Source organism: Hylobates moloch, unplaced genomic scaffold, assembly GCF_009828535.3.
Source record: "Hylobates moloch isolate HMO894 unplaced genomic scaffold, HMol_V3 SCAFFOLD_13, whole genome shotgun sequence".
Lineage (NCBI taxonomy): Eukaryota > Metazoa > Chordata > Mammalia > Primates > Hylobatidae > Hylobates > Hylobates moloch.
In genome coordinates this window covers 1314120-1332709 of record NW_026652288.1, presented here as the reverse complement: position 1 = coordinate 1332709, position 18590 = coordinate 1314120, and the positions used below count along the sequence as shown (strand labels likewise).

Genomic DNA, 18590 nt, shown 5'->3' with positions numbered 1-18590 from the left:
AAAAAAAAAAAAAAAAAAAAAAGTATATACTTTTAAAAATAAACATGAACCATAAACTATATACATTTAGCTATATGTAGTTTATTGTTGATATGTTTATTTTAAAAAGATTGGAAGGGTATACATTATGATGTTAAGTGTGGTTATCCCTGAATAGTAGGAAAAGGTGTGGCTTGAATTTTCTCCCTTGTTTTCTTGGCTTTTCTAAATTTGTTATAATAAATGTGTTTGTGTGTGTGTGTCTCACATATATAACAGAAAGTAGGGAAAATCCTTTAAAGCATTGTGGAGAGATGCTGCAAAGAAGTAAATATTTTCTTTGTTAAGTAAAATTCTAAATAATGTAAAATAGTGACAGAAAGAACTGTTTTTATATTTGCTGGTTTTTTTTTTTTTTTACCACGTGCAGCTTTGTTAGGTGAATTTCAGTTTTCTCTTCATCTTTTAGGTTGTATGGCTCGACACTCAACATCGACCTGTTTCCGGCGCTCATGGTGGAGGACCTGGTGCCTGGCAGCCGGCTGGGCCCCACGCTGATGTGTCTTCTCAGCACACAGTTCAAGCGCCTGCGAGATGGGGACAGGTGAGCACGTGCACCAGAAAGGGGAGCACGCTCCTAAGCCACCCTCTCAGGGACTCCAGAGGAGAAGAGCTGTCCTGGTTGAGAGTGAGGGAGGCACGAGGCCCTAATGTCTTCTGTGTGTCCCCGGTTGGGAATGAGGAAGGCGCTGAGGCCCTGGTGTCTTCTGTGCACCGCCTTGGGCTAACATGTCCTTGCAGCCTCAAAACTCAACCACACCAGGTTCAAAGATGCTTTTCCCACCCCTTCATTTATAGGAATATTCCTGTTCCTGTAAACCTACTGGACAGTCCATACAGCTTAACCACTGTGGGACTTGAGAGGAGTTTGGGCTTTGGGCAAGATCTTTGTTTTATCTCTAGTCTACTGTTATTACTTTAATGTAGTGGAAAGGCAGACCCTACCTATTACTAACTATTTCAGCAGATCTGAAATAACTGCCATACCAGTTTTTTTTTTTTAAGTTGTCCATCGTCTTTCTTGCTAGTCAGAAGAGCTAACACTGTCATTTTTTTGTTGTTGTTGTCTTTTGTTTTGAGACGGAGTCTTGCTCTGTCTCCCAGGCTGGAGTGCAGTGGGCGATCTCGGCTCACTGCAAGCTCCACCTCCCGGGTTCACGCCATTCTCCTGCCTCAGCCTCCCAAGTAACTGGGACTACAGGCACCCGCCACCACATCACGCTAATTTTTTGTAGTTTTAGTAGAGACGGGGTTTCACCATGTTAGCCAGGATGGTCTCAATCTCCTGACCTCGTGATCTGCCCCGCCTCAGCCTCTCAAAGTGCTGGGATTACAGGCGTGAGCCACCGCGCCTGGCCAACACTGTCATTTTTATACCAGATTGTCTGCCTTTGGTTTTGTTATGGAGTAGGGGATGTGAGCAGTGTGTGAGTCCATTTTTAAGTGACACCTAATCAAACCTAGTGATTTCTGTATTGCTGTGAACTAAGAAGGGGGAGATTTTAACTCAGCTCCTGGTGACCTGTGAGTCCCCTACCCTTCTCTGATCCTGCTTTCATTTTGGGGGAATCCAGGTTGTGGTATGAGAACCCCGGGGTGTTCTCCCCGGCCCAGCTGACTCAGATCAAGCAGACGTCGCTGGCCAGGATCCTGTGCGACAATGCTGACAACATCACCCGAGTGCAGAGCGACGTGTTCAGGGTGGCGGAGTTCCCTCACGGCTACGGCAGCTGTGACGAGATCCCCAGGGTGGACCTCCGGGTGTGGCAGGACTGCTGTGAAGGTGCGTGCCAGAGGCACCACGTCTGTTCCTTTTTCACCCCTGGTTTTGGTGACTGCTTGGTGGGTGCTTAATTACCTGCAGATGTCGTCCTAATCTTGAAAACTGAAAACATGATGATTAAGTGCACACAGTTCCCCATAGAATGGCACATGTCATTGCCCTCTTCTGTGTAGACATGGTTCTGGTTTAATTAATATTTGTCTGTGTGCTACTAACAGATTATAATAAATTGTCATCAGTGAAAAAAAAAAAAGAAAACTGAAAACAAAATATTCAGCTTTAGATTTAAATTGTGCTGTATCCATGCTGAGATGGACTGCGGAGCCAAAAATATAAACAAAGGTGATGATTCTGAGGAATTGGCAGTGCTGTGGGAGAACATTCGTCATAACTAAAACACTAAGAGAAACAGAAACCCAGACTTCAGCACGGTGTGCCCCTAATTTTTCCTTAAAACCTAATGTATGTCTAGCTTCCAGTACTTGTGTAGCCAGATAAAAGACGAAAATCAAAATATGAAAGAAGCATATCAAATATATCAGGTTTTCTTAAAAATTAATCTGAATGTTCTAAATATCTCTAATGTAAATGACTGAAGATAGTTGTTATAAAATATCTTGTGAGGAGCCCTGCAGGTAGGAGGTGGTCTCATGATTGGTGGGGGGGGAGGGGGTGGGCCCTGTAGCTGAGGGACGCCCTGATATCAATCCCACAGCCCCGCCACTCGTGCCCTGGCATGCCAGGTCCGTCTTCCCTGCAGAGGCGTCAGTGGCCTGCTGTGCGCGGCGATGGTTCTCCTGGCTGAGTTCCTGCTTCGCATTCCTAACTCCCAGTCTTGGTTAACCTCCATTTCCGTTACTAATTTGAACATAATTTTGGCTTTATTCAAACTATGATCAGAGCCCCATAAAATACCAAACTGGGGATGTTTAGAACCCAAGTTGTGGAGTGCCCACCACAATGGGGGGATCTGGGGACCTGCGGTGAGCGTGACCAGGAGGTGGGGCCAGACCCGCCCTCACCCGGCACTCTGGAGCTTGTGGTGTCTGTGGACACTTGGTAGTTTAAGAAGAGACACGCAAAGTTCAGACACTGTACACATATTCTCCACCACCTCATTTTTCCTGAAGTAATAGTTCTGGCCAAGATCTTATTTAATTTAGTAAGCGTTGAAATCTGCATTGATAATAGAGCTGTGTTTTAGCAGCTTCTTCTTAGAGAGTGTGTGCCTGTGTGTCTGTGTGCGACTGTGGGGGGTGTGTGTGGAGTGTGTGTACCTGTGGGGCGTGTGTGGGGGGTGTGTGTGATCTAATTCTGCATCTGCCTCCTCATCTGCCCCCACCACCACCCACACACACATGCATGGAAGTATATATGATAGGAGAATTCACATAAAAAATAAAATTATGCTTGCGAGGTACCCAATTTCCCAAATTATTTACATGCTTGTTATTACATCTGTTGGAAACTTATATCTGTTTTTTGTTTTATTGTTTTGTTTTTGTTTTTGTTTTATATCCTCACTGGTTTATCCAATTCAAAATGCTTTTCTACAAGCATGGTAGAAAATTTGTTCTGTTTGTAGAAAATTGTGCTCTTGAAAATGATTAGGAAAAGCCAATGATACAAAAACCCATTTTCTGATAACTTTACCAGGCCCCTGTTAGCTGCTTATTAAGAAGTACAGCCAGGTTTTCTGTTCTTTTGCTAAGAAAATCCAAAGTCCTTTGAAAGACTTCATCTTTAAAGCCAGTCTTTGTTCCCCTCATGTTACAAGCCCCTCCTCCTCTCAGGGCACGGTGGGAGAGGCTTAGCTGCCTGAAGCAATTGCTGACATTGTTTCTTCTGGATACTTTTCCCTCTTAAAATACCAGGCATGGCCTTCAGCTGACACAGCTTAGAGAATATTTGATAAGCTTTACCTGTTTTTATGTTACCCCAAAAGACATTTCTAAATACAGCAGAAAAATACGAAAACAGAACTCAGATTTGACAGAACCAAATGTCAATTGCTATTTACTTTTCAATTAAACTTTTTAAAAAGGACACATTGGGGGCTGGGCAGTGGCACATACCTGTAATCCCAGCACTTTGGGAGGCCGAGGCAGGTGGATCACCTGAGGTTAGGAGTTCAAGACTAGCCTTGCCAAGATGGTGAAACCCCATCTCTACAAAAATACAAAAATTAGCCGGGCGTGGTGGTGGGCACCTGTAATCCCAGCTACATGGGAGGCTGAGGCAGGAGAATCGCTTGAACCCAGGAGGCAGAGGTTCCAGTGAGCTGAGATCGTGCCATTGCACTCCAGCCTGGGCAACAAGAACAAAACTGTCCCCAAAAAATAAAAAGACACATTTAAAGCGAACGTCCTTGAGCTGCAACTCTTCATCATTCACTTCATTGATGCCTATAACAAGTGCTGTGTGGGGTCTGCACTAGGTCCAGGAAGCCAGCCTGCTCCTGGCTTGGCCAGCCTGGGCAGCACAGAGCAGGTGCAGGCCAGGTCGCTGGGCAGGTGTGGCCCAGCCGTGCCCTGGGGCGTGAGGAAGAGACGGCCATCCTGGAGGGACAGAGGTTCCATCAAAGAGTTCTGGGGTTGGGGCTGGTGTGCGCTTTGGCAGGGACCCCACAGTGCCTGGGACTGTGTCCTGGCCCTGCTGCTTCCCTGTCGCCCTGTAATTCTACCGGGGACCCACCCCAGACCTGCACAGCCCTGGGTGGACCTGCCACCTGCCAGTGAGGCTCATTCTTCACCCCAGGTGTTGCTGGGAGGGGCTGCGGTAGTCTGGGAGGCAGCTGCTGTTTTATGATGTATTTGTGTGCCCAGGAGTTTTAAGAAACTCTGCTCTTCTCTGCTCCTGAGACGATTTGTGGGTGGAATAAGCGAGGGGTCCAGCCAGCTGGGTTTACTCAGAATCTGTATAGTTAACTGTGGAAATAAATAGTGGGTCATTCAGTGGGACTGTTTATGGGCTCCGCTGTGGGGGCAGAGGGAGCTTTAGGTCTCTGTCTTGAAGATACTCTTTCCAGCCAGTCAGGCAAATGCTAGACCAGAAGGAGCCGGCTGCCCTTCAAGGGAGACAGGAAAGCTAGCATGGGGTCGGAGGTTTATGCTGCACGTGCCTCTTCTCTTCTCATAGAATTTCTACTCCAGTGGCTTCCTGAGACATTAGCATTTTGCAAAGGTCCATATTTGCCCTTCACCTTCATGCTCTGCCACAGCTTTCTTGGGTGAGGATGATGTACAAGACAGACCGAACACCCCATCACTTCGTTAGATAGCGTGTCCACAGGGCCCAGGGGGGACACGGCACTGAGGGCCCCTCACTCACCCAGGGACCAGGAGGGACACAGCACTGAGGGCCCCTCACTCACCCAGAGACCAGGAGGGACACAGCACTGAGGGCCCCTCACTCACCCGGGGACAAGGAGGGACACGGCACTGAGGGCCCCTCACTCACCCAGGGACCAGGAGGAACACAGCACTGAGGGCCCCTCACTCACCTGGGGCTCAGGTGAGGCATAGCATTGAGGGCTTCTCAGCCCACCACAGGTTGAGAAGGAAGCCACACCTAGGCAGGGAGGTGTTTGGGCTACATTCAGGAAAAGCAGGGTCAGGCCACCTCTTGTCTGACAGTGGGGCTGGCAGTATGACGCAGGGAGTGTAGCATAATTTTAAGGCACTCCATTCCAGAGTGCAGATTGTCACCTGGCCATAAGGAAGGGACCCCCAGAAACAGCAGACTGTGATCTCTGAGGCAGAGTGCCTGAGCCTCCATCTGTGGGTGGAGGGAACTCAGCGAGGGTGCGGTTAGATGGCGTGGTGGCCTCCTCAGTGCGCCCAGCTGTCCTCAGGGCGGCCAGCACCATAAGGTCACGCGGGCTGGGGCACAGGTGGAGACAGGCTTGGCCCCTCAGACCAGGAGAGGGTAAGAGCCGCAGACCAGCTGCCAGGTTGCCTGACTGAAAGGTGCCACAGTTTGCTCCACGGGCAGCCAGTGAAGACTGTTCATAGTTGGCAGGATGTGCTTAATTTCTCCGAGGTCAGAGCCTTCAGAGCTGACATTCTGCTTGTGCTTCCATTTTAGACTGTAGGACCAGGGGGCAGTTCAATGCCTTTTCCTATCATTTCCGAGGCAGACGGTCGCTTGAGTTCAGCTACCAGGAGGACAAGCCGACCAAGAAAACAAGACCACGGAAAATACCCAGGTATGGTCGTCTCTGAGGTCAAATGATATGCAGAGGGGCCCTCGCACCGCGGGCATCGGGCAGTAGGACCGGCATCCTGCTGTGGGCCTGTGGCGAGGATGGTTCCTGGCAGGGACGTCCCGGAGCAGTGGGGGCCAGGCTGCAGCCTGTGTCCTGCTGTGCTGCCCGCTCAGAGCATCAGGGGCGGTGCACACCCAGGAAGGCTTGAAATGAGACCCGCCGTGACCTGCCGAGGTTATATTTCCCTCCTCCTCCTTTCCCCTCACCACAGTGTTGGGAGACAGGGGGAACATCTCAGCAACAACACCTCAGCCTTCAGCACACGCTCAGATGCACCCGGGACAAATGACTTCAGAGAGTTTGTTCTGGAAATGCAGAAGACCATCACAGACCTCAGAACCCAGGTGAGGTGCCAGGGGGCCTGTGTCCCCGCCTCCAAGATTCCACAGCAGCACAGCCCTGCCCGAACCTTCCGGGTATAGCGCTTTATTCCCAGGCGACTGCTCAACTGCCCACACGGGACCCCTACCCTGGAGCCTTGGGAGTGTCATTTCTGCATGCTGGGTCGGGCTGGGCCATGTGCCACTGGTGTCCCTGGGTTTCCCAGCAGATGGGGGTCACCGGGCAGGGGCAATCTGTGTCACGGCCGTGGGACGGCCAGCCAGGTGACCTTGCTGGAGGGAACATGGGATTAGGGTGCTGTAGGAGAGTTCAAACATGAAGTCCTGTTCTTAAGCCTCTCATTCAGGAATAACTGAATCATATCTCCCAGGGCGTGGTAAGGAGGCATTTCCAGGTCAGCCCTCCACGCCTGATCCAGCCTCTCCGGGTGTGCGGAACGTCCTGGTGTCTGTGGTACGACCACAGGGATTTTCAGACGGGGCTCTTCTCTGGGGCTCTGCGGAAATGAGTTCTGTCCTTTCCTTCCTATCCCGGGAACTTACTTCTGCTTTCTCCAGAGCCTGCGGGGGGTTATCTCTGGGATTTTACGTAAGGAGGTGGAGATTGAGATCTACGGCTAAATGAAAGGAAGTGCGTTCACTCCGCTGGTGTGGATGCGATTCCCAGGGTGAGCAGGTCCTGGCTGTCTGCAGCACATTTAATCTGTAAACACAGCTCCTTTCCTACTCACAGGACTCTTAGCCCTTAGATTTGGGAGAAACTTCCGTCATCTCCTAGTGTAGCCCCAAGGTAACCCCCAGCCACAGGGAGAGGTACCCTGACTGCTCCTCTGCCTGCCCCCTCATCCCGTGCATCTGCAGGTCCTCCTGCCTCTGTAGCCTAGAGACCAGGTGCAAGTCCTCAGGCAGCTGTCAGAGTGGACAACACGTGGCAGGTCTTCCTCCTTCTGCAGCCTAGAGACCAGGTGCACATCCCCTGGCAGCTGCCCAAGTGGACAGCATGCAGTGTTCACTCAGCTCCCCCTGGCACTAGGAGAGAAGCTGAGAAAAACCCAGGCTGACCCTTGGGGTCCGTGCTGGGGCCTGGGTGCCCTGGGGGGGTCCACTGGGGAGGGGGGTCTGTGAACCCCAAGGTCTTTCAGGGCAGGCCTTGTGCACAGGTGACCCTGGACAGCAGAACAGAGGCAGAGGGGGACCAGCCACCCCACCTGTGTCTGCAAATACCAACACCCTGTGCCCTCCCATGTTGTTGATTCTGTCCACAATGCTGGACTTCCACCCTCAGGATGAACGGGCAGCTCCCTGGGTGGCAGCGCTAGGTCTGAGAAATGCAGATGTTCCTTGTGAGTTTGCAGCCGGCGACAGCACAGGGTGTGTGCCGTCTGTGGTCATTTCCCTGCACCGCGTGTGTGCAGAGGTGTTCGTGTATCTTGGTGACTGCTGAGGTGCACATGGGCCGGCGTGGTCACTGCTTCTCTCTGGCTGTGAATTAAAGCAGGTCAGCCGCAGACACAGAGGTGACATGCAGGTCACCTGGAACCTCTGCAGACCGTCCTGGCTGCGACCCCTAAGTGCTCTCTGGCCCCTGTGCCACTGTTCCTGAGGCTTCCCTCTTTTTTTTTTTTTTTCCCATGGTTTCAGCTAGAAAGTTCTGAGCTTTGGTAACTTAAGTGCCAGCTGCTAATGAATGAGGCATGCAGGAAAGATGGCTTTCATTTGGAAGCTGTATCTGAGGCATTTCCCAAAGCGAGTAACTGTCTGGCTAGTTAGGTCCTAGATGTCCGGCTGTCATTATGAAATGCAGATGGTACGGTGAGGGGACGTCCACCTTTCTCAGCGTGATGTGTGCATAGGTGAGACACTGCTGCTGTGCAGGTTGGGAACCACACACTTATGGCTGACAGGAGATCAAAGAAGATGTTTTAATTGAAATGAGGAAGTGGGTGACTTGCTGAAGTTATTCACAGCCATCATCGTTGATCAGTCAAAGCAGACAGCCTTACCTGTGGCTGAACATGCCTTATGAGAAGGCTTATTAGAAGAATTGGGATATAGATGATAAATAATTTGTGTTCATTTCAGACATCACTGACAGTTTAGGTTCACTCGCAAGGGACGGAAAACCCCAAATCAGGATGGTTTTAATGAGGTGCGAGTTTACTTTTCTCTCACTCGTGGAGATTGCTGGACCCTCCGCAGTGCAGAGTCCCTGCTGCGGCTTGGAGCTGTGCGGTGGGTGGCCTCTTCCCAAGGTCACCTCATGGCCCAGGCATTTCCGGCCACTGTCACCCTGTCTGCCCCCCGGCCCTGCAAGATGCAAGAGAGGGTTTGAGGAAGGAGACCCTTCCAGGAGGCTCCTGCTACCCCTGTGCATGGCACAGCAGTTGGAAAGGGCACCTTGTTATGGGGCCCCGTGCTTCCAGAGAAAAGCCAGTGGTGTTGTTACTCGGAAAATAAGGCAGACTTGACTCTGGGGATTCTGAGTGATCATCGTTCGTTCTGGTGGAAGTGTAGGTGCAGGACGTTCTTGTCCTCTGGTTGAATCTTGCTCCCCCAGTCCTCTGAGAATGTCACCTTTGTGACTAAGGTTTTTATTTGACAGCACGGTGGTGAGGACGTCTTCCATTGGGGCGTTTCACCAGCCGCCGCCAGTCTAATAAGGACATTGGAGGTTCTGTAAAAGTTCTTCAGAAATATTCCCTTCAAATGTTGTTTATTTTAAGGCATTATTTTCAGTGAAATAACATCTTTTAATACAAGAGCCAAGCTGTTACTCTGAAGTGGCCAATGAATGAATGTTCTTTGCTTTGCTGCAGATAAAGAAACTTGAATCACGGCTCAGTACCACAGAGTGCATGGATGCCGGGGGTGAATCTCACGCCAACAACACCAAGTGGAAAAAGGATGCGTGCACCATTTGTGAATGCAAAGTGAGTATGGGGGGGTCTGTCTTCATGCCTTAAGGTACACCCAAGTCCGAGAGTCCCATGTGACCTCTCAGGTTGGTGGCCCAGATGTCAGGGCCAGGCCCCTCCCCGCCCACCTGTGCCGGCCTCCATCCCTCCTTCACTCCTATGGAAGCACCAGGCAAGCCCAGCTCTCTGTGCAGAGGACGTGCTAGGAGGCCCAGAACCTCAGCATGGTCCACCCCACAGAGGGCGGGCAGCCCCTACTCTGTGCAGGGCCACCTGGGGCTGCTTGTGTGTACTGGCTTCACCTCCCACCAGCTGTGGCAGGAATACTCATGCCATGGAAACCCATGAATGGGGCAGATCAGCTCCTCCCTGCACAGCTGGTGGGTAAACACTGACCTGCCCACCACTGGCCCTGTCCCATCTCCCATCAGGACTGGGGGTGTTACAGAGGTCACTGGGGTCCCTGCAGAAGGAAGACTGGTGGCAGGTGGAGGGTGCCCTGGTGCCAGCAATGGACAGACGTCTGGCTGGAACCAGGCTTCGTGGAAAGTTTGGGGCATAGTGTGAGGAGGCAGGATGGTGAGGACAGCGGGCCAGCCCGTGCACCTCATTTGCCATGGTCATTGGGAGAGGGCGCATCAGTGTCCCTGAGCTGGTCAGGTTTGGGAAGGGCAGACCAGGGAAGAGCAAAGCCCTGTCCCTTCCCCCCTCTCTCTAGTCCCATCCTGCTTCGTGACAACGCCCACCCCCAGACACAGTCTGAGGGGATCCAGGTGTGAGGTGGGAGGATGTGCCCAGCTGGTGGTCTTGGCCCTTCAGGGTGAGAGGACCATGGGCATGGATGGAAGGGTGGGAAGGGAGCCTCAGGGAGACTTGTTATGGGGGCTCCCATTAACTCGTACCTGTCTGCAACTATGAAATCCTCAGAGAACCACAAAACCCATGCCCACAGGGCAAGCACAGCAGGCAAGGCAGGGGCCTCGGGGCAAAGCCTGACTCATGGCCGTGGCTGACACCTGTCCCGGAGCTGACAGGCTGTGCTCACCTGAAGGCCATCCCAGAGCTGACAGGGTGTGCTCCGTCTCTCTTCTCCAGGACGGGCAGGTCACCTGCTTCGTGGAAGCTTGCCCCCCTGCCACCTGTGCTGTCCCTGTGAACATCCCAGGGGCCTGCTGTCCAGTCTGCTTACAGAAGAGGGCGGAGGAAAAGCCCTAGGCTCCTGGGAGGCTCCTTGGAGTTTGTCTGCTATGCCATCGTGAGATCAGGTGGCCGATGGCAGGGAGCTGCAGGCTGCAGACCAGGAAACACCCAGAACTTGTGACATTTCATGACAACGTCCAGCTGGTGCTGTTACAGAAGGCAGTGCAGGAGACTTCCAACCGGAGCATCTGCGGAGGAGGAGGCGGAGCAGGTGCCCAAAAGGAAGCAGGCAGGAGTCCTAGCTTCACGTTAGACTTCTCAGGTTTTTATTTAATTCTTTTAAAATGAAAAATTGGTGCTACTATTAAATTGCACAGTTGAATCATTTAGGCGCCTAAATTGATTTTGCCTCCCAACACCATTTCTTTTTAAATAAAGCAGGATACCTCTATATGTCAGCCTTGCCTTGTTCGGATGCCAGGAGCCAGCAGACCTGTCACCCGCAGATGGGGTGAGTCTCGGAGCTGCCAGAGGGGCTCACCGAAATCGGGGTTCCATCACAAGCTATGTTTAAAAAGAAAATTGGTGTTTGGCAAATGGAACAGAACCTTTGATGAGAGCGTTCACAGGGACACTGTCTGGGGGTGCAGTGCAAGCCCCCGGCCTCTTCCCTGGGAACCTCTGAACTCCTCCTTCCTCTGGACTCTCTGTAACATTTCACCACACGTCAGCATCTAATCCCAAGACAAACATTCCCGCTGCTCGAAGCAGCTGTATAGCCTGTGACTCTCCGTGTGTCAGCTCCTTCCACACTTGATTAGAACATTCATAAGCCACATTTAGAAACAGGTTTGCTTTCAGCTGTCACTTGCATACATACTGCCTAGTTGTGAACCAAATGTGAAAATCCTCCTTCATCCCATTGTGTATCTGATACCTGCCGAGGGCCAAGCGTGTGCGTTGACAACGCCGCTTCCAGCCGGCCCCGGTTGCGTCCACGTCCTGAACAAGAGCCGCCTCCGGATGGCTCTTCCCAAGGGAGGAGGAGCTCAAGTGTTGGCAACTGTCTAACTTCAGGTTGTGTGAGTGCGTTAAAAAAAAAAAAAAAAGAATCCCTATACCTCATTTGTATTTTTAAAGTGCATGATGTTTTATGAAATTTTGTCCATTTTTTAGGTATTAGATGTGACAGAGAAACCATTTCCACTATGCAAAGTTCTTTTAGAAGTCAGTGAAAATCAACTCTCATACCTCATGGTCTCTCTTTAATTGACCAAAATCTTCCATTGTTCTCCAAATACAAAGCGATCTGTGTTCTGAGCAACCTTTCCCCGAACACACAGCTTCAGTGCAGCACGCTGACCTGAGTACCCACCGTGTGCCAGGCACAGTGCTGGGCACACGAGGCACCAAGGTCCGGGCCACCTGCCCGCAGCAAGGCCCAGCTGAGGTGGTGGAGGAGGAAGCCCCTGACGTCACGGGCCGTTTCAGTTCAGGGTGGCAGGTGTCCAGCACTGGGGTATGGCGTCAAGGCTTCCATGCGGTGGGGGAGGCCAGCTTCCTTCTGACAGGATGGGCGCATACAGTGCCTGGTGTGATTTGTGCACGACCCGTGTTCCAGGTGCACATCCTCCCAAAGAGACGCCCAGACCCTTCCAGCATGAGCCGGCCAAGTTGCTGTGGCGGAGGCAGCATTTCAGCTGTGAGGAAGGTCATTGGATTCATGTATTTTGTCTGTAAAAATGGTTGTCTTGACTTCTTAGCCTCATATTGGTAAATGATTGATAAAAATTGGTTGGTGTTTCATGACATGTGGACTTTTTTTGAAATAGCAAGTCAAATGTAGTGACCAAATTGTGGAAGAGATTTCTGTAAAATAGGAAATGTGTAAGTTCGTCTAAAAGCTGATGGTTATGTAAGTTGCTCAGGCACTCAGATGACAGCAGATGCTGGGTTCTGGGAGTGTTCTGTGCCTCTTACGTGCCCTGGCGGCCTCTGCGGTCTCAGTGCTGAGGTGGCACACCCGTGGCACACCTGCGTAACGTGCGGTCTGGGCCAGTCACAAGGAATTGTGTTGTCTAAGCCAAAGGGGGAAGCTGACTGTGATTTACCAAAAAAAAGTTCTGTAATTCAAACCAAAATGTCTGCGGAATCACCAGTTTGAGACTCTCTGTAATCAGAACAGCGGGCAGTGCCTGGGTGAACGTGTCTAGCAGCCACTGTGTGGGGTCGCTGTGACAGGAGGGGAATGTACATATTTATTTACTTTTCTAACTGCTCCGACAGCCAAATGCCTTTTTTATGACCATTGTATCCAGTTCATTACCAAAGAAATGTTTGCACTTTGTAATGACGCCTTTCAGTTCAAATAAATGGGTCACATTTTCAAATGGAGAATGGCTTTATTTTTTTTACCTGAAACCAGTACGTGAGGCTAAAACTTTTCCAGGTGAGATGAAAAGCCTGAGAAGGGAAGGAGGTAGGTCCAGGAAGAAGCCCCAGAACTGTCCTAGTCACTAATCATTTTGTGACTAAATGTGAAAAAATTACTAAAAATAAGGTATTAGATAAAGATATGAGATAAAGTTGACTTCCTTTTCTGAAGCAGCCGGGATGCTTTAACCTGACTGAATTGTGGCAGGTGGGAGTGAGCTCTTGGGAAAAACCTGTGGTAAATAAATGCCCTTGTCTCCTGAAATTTTTGAGCTGTGGAGAAGGACATTCCTTTGTCAGAGAGGAATGTACAAGCAACTGACACACCGAGGTGTCTGTGATGGGCAGATGCTTCTCCAGAAGCAAGAGCGCAGGTCAGGAGGGCACAGTGCACGGAAGACAGACACTCCCTTTCCAGGCCTGAGCCTTGTGTGGCTCTGGGGCCAGAAGTCGGGATGACATGTGACAGTTGCTGAGCCCCTCAGGCTGTGGTTGGGTGGAGAGAGGATGCTACTTTAAAGGAACCTGGAATGGATCTCAGGGCATCTTTATAGGGCCTGGAAAAAATGCTACTCGTCTATGTAAGGAGAAAAATGAAATATTAACGAAAATTAAATACTATGTTGTTAAAATTGCCAAATCATTTCAAAATTAGAACGAGAGATTGAGCTGCTTTCACGGAATGTTTATGAACTTGGGATGAACACTCCTCAGTCAACAAAAGACAGATTAGGTGCTTTTCTGTCACGAGGGAATGAGTGCCATATACCAATTTTAATTTAAATCAAATGCCTAATGCAAAACTAGCAAAAGTTAACCATGTGTATCTTGTTTTAATAATATGTAGAATGCATTGAAACGTTCCTATTGCTTTTGGTTATTAACACTTAATATCTGTTTCTGGTGTGCAGAATTGTAGGTCAAATGACATAAATTCCGGCACACCTGGGAGATACTGTGGCTTCGGTTCCAGCCCCCGCAATCAGTGACTATCTCAATATAGCAAGTCACACATTTTGTTGGTTCCCGGTGCATATAAAAGCTGTGTTCCCATTGTACTATGGTCTATCACATGCACAAAAGCATTATGTCTAAAAATGTACCTTAATTTAAAAATACTTTATTGCTAAAAACAGTGAACGATCATCTGAGCCTTCAGTGAGCTGTAATCTCTTTGCTGGTGGAGGGTCTTGGTGTTAATGGCTGCTGACTGATTAGGGTGCTGGGTGTTGAAAGTTGGGGTGGCTGCGTCAGTTTCGGAAAGTAAGACAAAATGAAGCTTAGCGCATTGGTTTAGTCTTACTTTCACGAAAGATTTATTTGTAGCAAGGGATGTTGTCTGATAGCATCTTAGCCACAGAATTACTTATTTCAACATTGGAGTCCTCTCAAACCCTGCTGCTGCTTAATCACATAAACTTAGGGAATATTCTAAATCCTATGTTGTCATTTCAACCGTGTTCACAGTATCTTCACCAGGAGTAGAGTTCATCTCAAGAAACCACTTGCTTTGCGTATCCCCAAGAAGCAACTCCACATCCATTCAAGGAGGCTGAGGCAGGAGAATGGCGTCAATGGGAGGCAGAGCTTGCAGTGAGCGGAGATCCTGCCACTGCACTCCAGCCTGGGCAACAGAGTGAGACTCCATCTCAAAAAAAAAAAAAAGATTGATCATGAGATTGCAGCAATTCAGTCCCACCTTTAGACTCCACTTCTAATTCTCTTGCTATTTCTACCACATCTGCAGTTACTGCCTCCACTAAAGTCTTGAACCCCTCAGAGTCATCCATGAGGGCAGGAATCAACTTTTTTTAACAGACACTCTTGTTAGTGTGTATATTTTGACCTGCTCCCATGGATCATAAATATTTTAATAGCATCTAGACTGGTGAATTCTTTCCAGAAGGTTTTCAGTTTACTTTGCCCCAATCCATTAGAAGAATCACTATCTATGGCAGCTACAGCCTAATGAAATGATTTCTTACTTGAAAGTCAAAATTATAACTTGATCCATGGGCTGCAGAACGGATGTTGTGTCAACATTCATCCCTTTGTACATCCCCATCAGAGCTCTCGCGTGACCAAGTGCATTGTCAATGAGCAATAATATTTTGAAGATAATTGATTTTTTCTGAGCAGTAGTTCTCAAGAGTGGGCTTAAAATATTCAGTAAGTCATGGTATAAACATATGTGCTGTCATCCAGGCTTTGTTGTTCCATTTATAAAGCACGGGCAGAGTTGATTTAGCATAAATCTTAAAGGTCTGAAGATTCTCAGAAGTAAATGAACATTGACTTTAACTTAAGGTCACCAACTGTGCCAGCCCATGACAGGAGAGTCACCTTGTCCTCTGAAGCTTTGAAGCCAGGCATTGACTTCTCCTCTCCAGCTATGAAAGTCCGGAATGCATCTTCTTCCAATAGAAGGCTGTTTTGTCCACATGGAAATTCTGTTGTTTCGTGTAGTCATCTTCATCAGTGATCTCAGAGCTTCTGGAGAACTTGCTGCAGCTTCTCCATCAGCACTTGCTGCTTCTCCTTGCACTTTTATGCTGTGGAGATGGCTTCTTTCCTTAAACCTCAGAAGCAACCTCTGCTAGCTTCAGAATCTATTTCTGCAGCTTCCTCACCACTCTCAGCTTTCACAGAATTGAGTGGAATTAGGGCCTTACTCTGCGTTAGGTTTTGGCTTAAGGGAATGTTGTGTCTGACTTACCTTGTATCCAGACCATTCAAACTTTCTCCATATCAGCCATAAGGCTGTCTCACTTATTATTGTGTGTCATCATTAGTGTGTTCACTGGGGTAGCACTTTTAATTCCCTTCAAGAACTGTTTCTTGGCATTCACGACTTGGTTGTTTGGCACAAGAGACCTGGCTTTTGGCCATTTTCAGCTTTCGACATGCCTTCCTCACTAAGCTAATCATGCTTAGCTTTTGATTTCAAGTGGGAGACATGTGACTCTTCCTTTCACTTGAACACTTAGGTCATTGTAGGATTATTAATTGGTCTAATTTCAATATTATTGTGTCTCAAGGAATTGGGAGGTCTGAAGAGAGGGAGAATAACCCACTCGGGGCCCAAAGCAATTAATAGTAACATCAAAGATCATTGATCACAGATCACCGTAACAGATATCATGAAAAAGTTTGAAATATTGCAAGAATTACGAAAATGTGCCAGAGACACAAAGTAAGCACGTTACTACATTGGATTTGCTCTACACAGGGTTGCCACAAACCTTGAATTTGTTTAAAAAAAAAAAAAAAAAAATGCACTTTGGGAGGCCGAGGCGGGTGGATCACCAGAGGTCAGGAGTACGAGACCAGCCTGGCCAACATGATGAAACCCCGTCTCTACTAAAAATACTAAAAAATTACCCAGGCGTGGTGGCGGGTGCCTGTAGTCCCAGCCACTCCGGAGGATGAGGCAGGAGAATCGCTTGAACCCGGGGAGGTGGAGGTTGCAGTGAACTGAGATTGCACCACTGCACTCCAGCCTGGGCAACAAGAGCGAGACTGACTCAAAAGAAAGGAAAAAAGAAGAAAAAATGCAGTATCTGTGAAGTGCAATAAATCAAAGCATAAAATGAGTTGTGCCTGTGGTTTTTTGTTTGTCAAAGGATTCACCAAAAGATTCTTACATGCATTTAGTGAACTTCCCAAATGTTTTCCGACAAAGTTTCAGGAAGGCATCTGATTGGCACCCACTGAGTTTTATGCAACAGTTTTTCTGGTGAAACCAACTTATCACTGCCCACAATTCTAGTCATGACACTCTAGAATCTCGGAGATGGAATAGATGAGTGAGCAAAGAGTCATCTATTCCTAAGCTATCACATGCTTTAAGTTTATCCAAGTCCCCACCATGTGACCAGTTGGGATCCTCGGCTTGAACGGATTTAAGATTATCCTGTAATTACAGATGAGGAAAAGTGGTCCTAGAGGGCTGGCCACATTGCACCAGGCCACCAAACAATATGAGAGCTCATCCAACGTCAGCCCAGCCCCATGCACTGTTGCACACAGCTGTGAGCATTGCACCTGCCCGATACCCCAGCCTGCCCGTATCCACCCCGGTTTGCACACCACTGTGAGGAAGCATGCCCCGTCATGGCTTCTTAGCTCAGTCCTGCTGATGGGTTGCCATTCCCAAGTGGTCCTTAACAAGTCCTAGTGGCTATAACAAAGGCACCAAACAGCCACTACAGTTTTGGTTTTCATGTATTAAGTGTTAAGCCTTCGTGCTTAAAATCTTCACATTTTAGGTTTACTTTCATTTATATTTACGGTAACAAATACGCTCACATCCCAAACCTGGGGATATTGACAGTCAGCATGTTTGAATCTGGAAGATTCCTGAAACTCCAGTAATGACTGTTTTTATGTTTGTGGGATTTGTTAAAAGTAACTTGGTCTGTGTTCACCATCACAGTATCTGGGTTTTCTTTGTTCCAACTGTGGGGACTCCAGAGGGTGGAAGCCAAGGCTGAAAGCCTAACATCTCCATTGTCGTTCCCGTTATGTCGTGAACGTGTCCCTAACTTAACAAAGTGATTCTTTTTCCATCCTAACTCTGAATGTCACCCTTATGGTCTGGTACAATACCGCCAAGAAACCACAGTTATCAGGAATCGCTTTGCGGTTACTGGTTTGGTGCTGTGGAGGACGGAAGGAGACACTGTGTACCCCTTTATCAGTTGCAATGACTGTTCAGATATGGACGGTAAATTGGTGTGGCTTTTCCATTACCATGGTTTGGGGAAGAGAAGGAATAGAAATCTTCAGGTTTTCATTATTATTTTTTTTTCTGACCTTGAGCATAATCTTAAGTTATAGGGAAAATTTTATCTTCAATGTGTTTTATCAAAAACATACCTCCTTAATGATTACTAACCCACAATTAAAAGCTGTAAGTGGACCATCCTGGCTAACATGGTGAAATACCGTCTCTGCTAAATATACAAAAAAATTAGCTGGGCGTGGTGGCGGGCACCTGTAGTCCCAGCTACTCGGGAGGCTGAGGCAGGAGAATGGCATGAACCCAGGAGGCAGAGCTTGCAGTGAGCTGAGATCGTGCCACTGCACTCTAGCCTGGGTGACAGAGCGAGACTCCATCTCAAAAAAAAAAAAAAAAAAAAAAGCCCTAAGTTAAGTAACTCTATGACGTTATCATCACATGCTTTTAGAATTGTCTGCATCCTTCCCAGCATGCAAACTGCTTTTCTTGTTGTTTTGTCCTCAAGAAGCAAACTCATCAGGACGTAGGAATGGAGCCTGGCTGGGTGACTAGTATGCACCTGTTTACAGAGGAAGTTCCTGGAAAACATTCATGTTTGTATTATTTAAAAATTACTGCACCAGAAATTAACTCAGAGAATGACCACTGGTCATCATTTCTTATGATTCAGGGTGTGTAGGGGAAGGGAGCAGGATGTTTGACGCTGTGTTGTGGCCGCGCACGGCCTCTCTCTAGCTCCTCGGTGCCACTCCTCGGTGCCCTGCCTCCCGTGCCCTGCCGTCAGGAACTGCTGGACCCAAGACTCGAACCCACTGCCTCTGACCTTGAGTCGGGTACTCTCTTCATTTTACCAAATGTAGAGAAACGACATCTACCTTGAATTAAAACTTTGATTTGTTCCATGCTAGCCCTGAAACACGGATAGAATTGC

The 18590-nt window shown here is 48.6% G+C and overlaps 1 protein-coding gene across 1 annotated transcript in view; it reads left to right on the top strand.

Annotated features, from left to right (window-relative positions):
• The window catches only part of PXDN (peroxidasin), a 113567-nt gene extending 100685 nt beyond the window's left edge, over window positions 1-12882 (top strand). Inside the window, exons 18-23 of the mRNA XM_032172473.2 lie at window positions 449-583; window positions 1614-1822; window positions 5909-6029; window positions 6301-6433; window positions 9247-9360; window positions 10441-12882. Coding sequence (XP_032028364.1) covers window positions 449-583; window positions 1614-1822; window positions 5909-6029; window positions 6301-6433; window positions 9247-9360; window positions 10441-10560 — 832 coding nt within the window. The 3' untranslated portion in view covers window positions 10561-12882. The remainder of the gene's footprint in view (window positions 1-448; window positions 584-1613; window positions 1823-5908; window positions 6030-6300; window positions 6434-9246; window positions 9361-10440) is intronic.
• Window positions 12883-18590: the final 5708 nt, after the last annotated feature.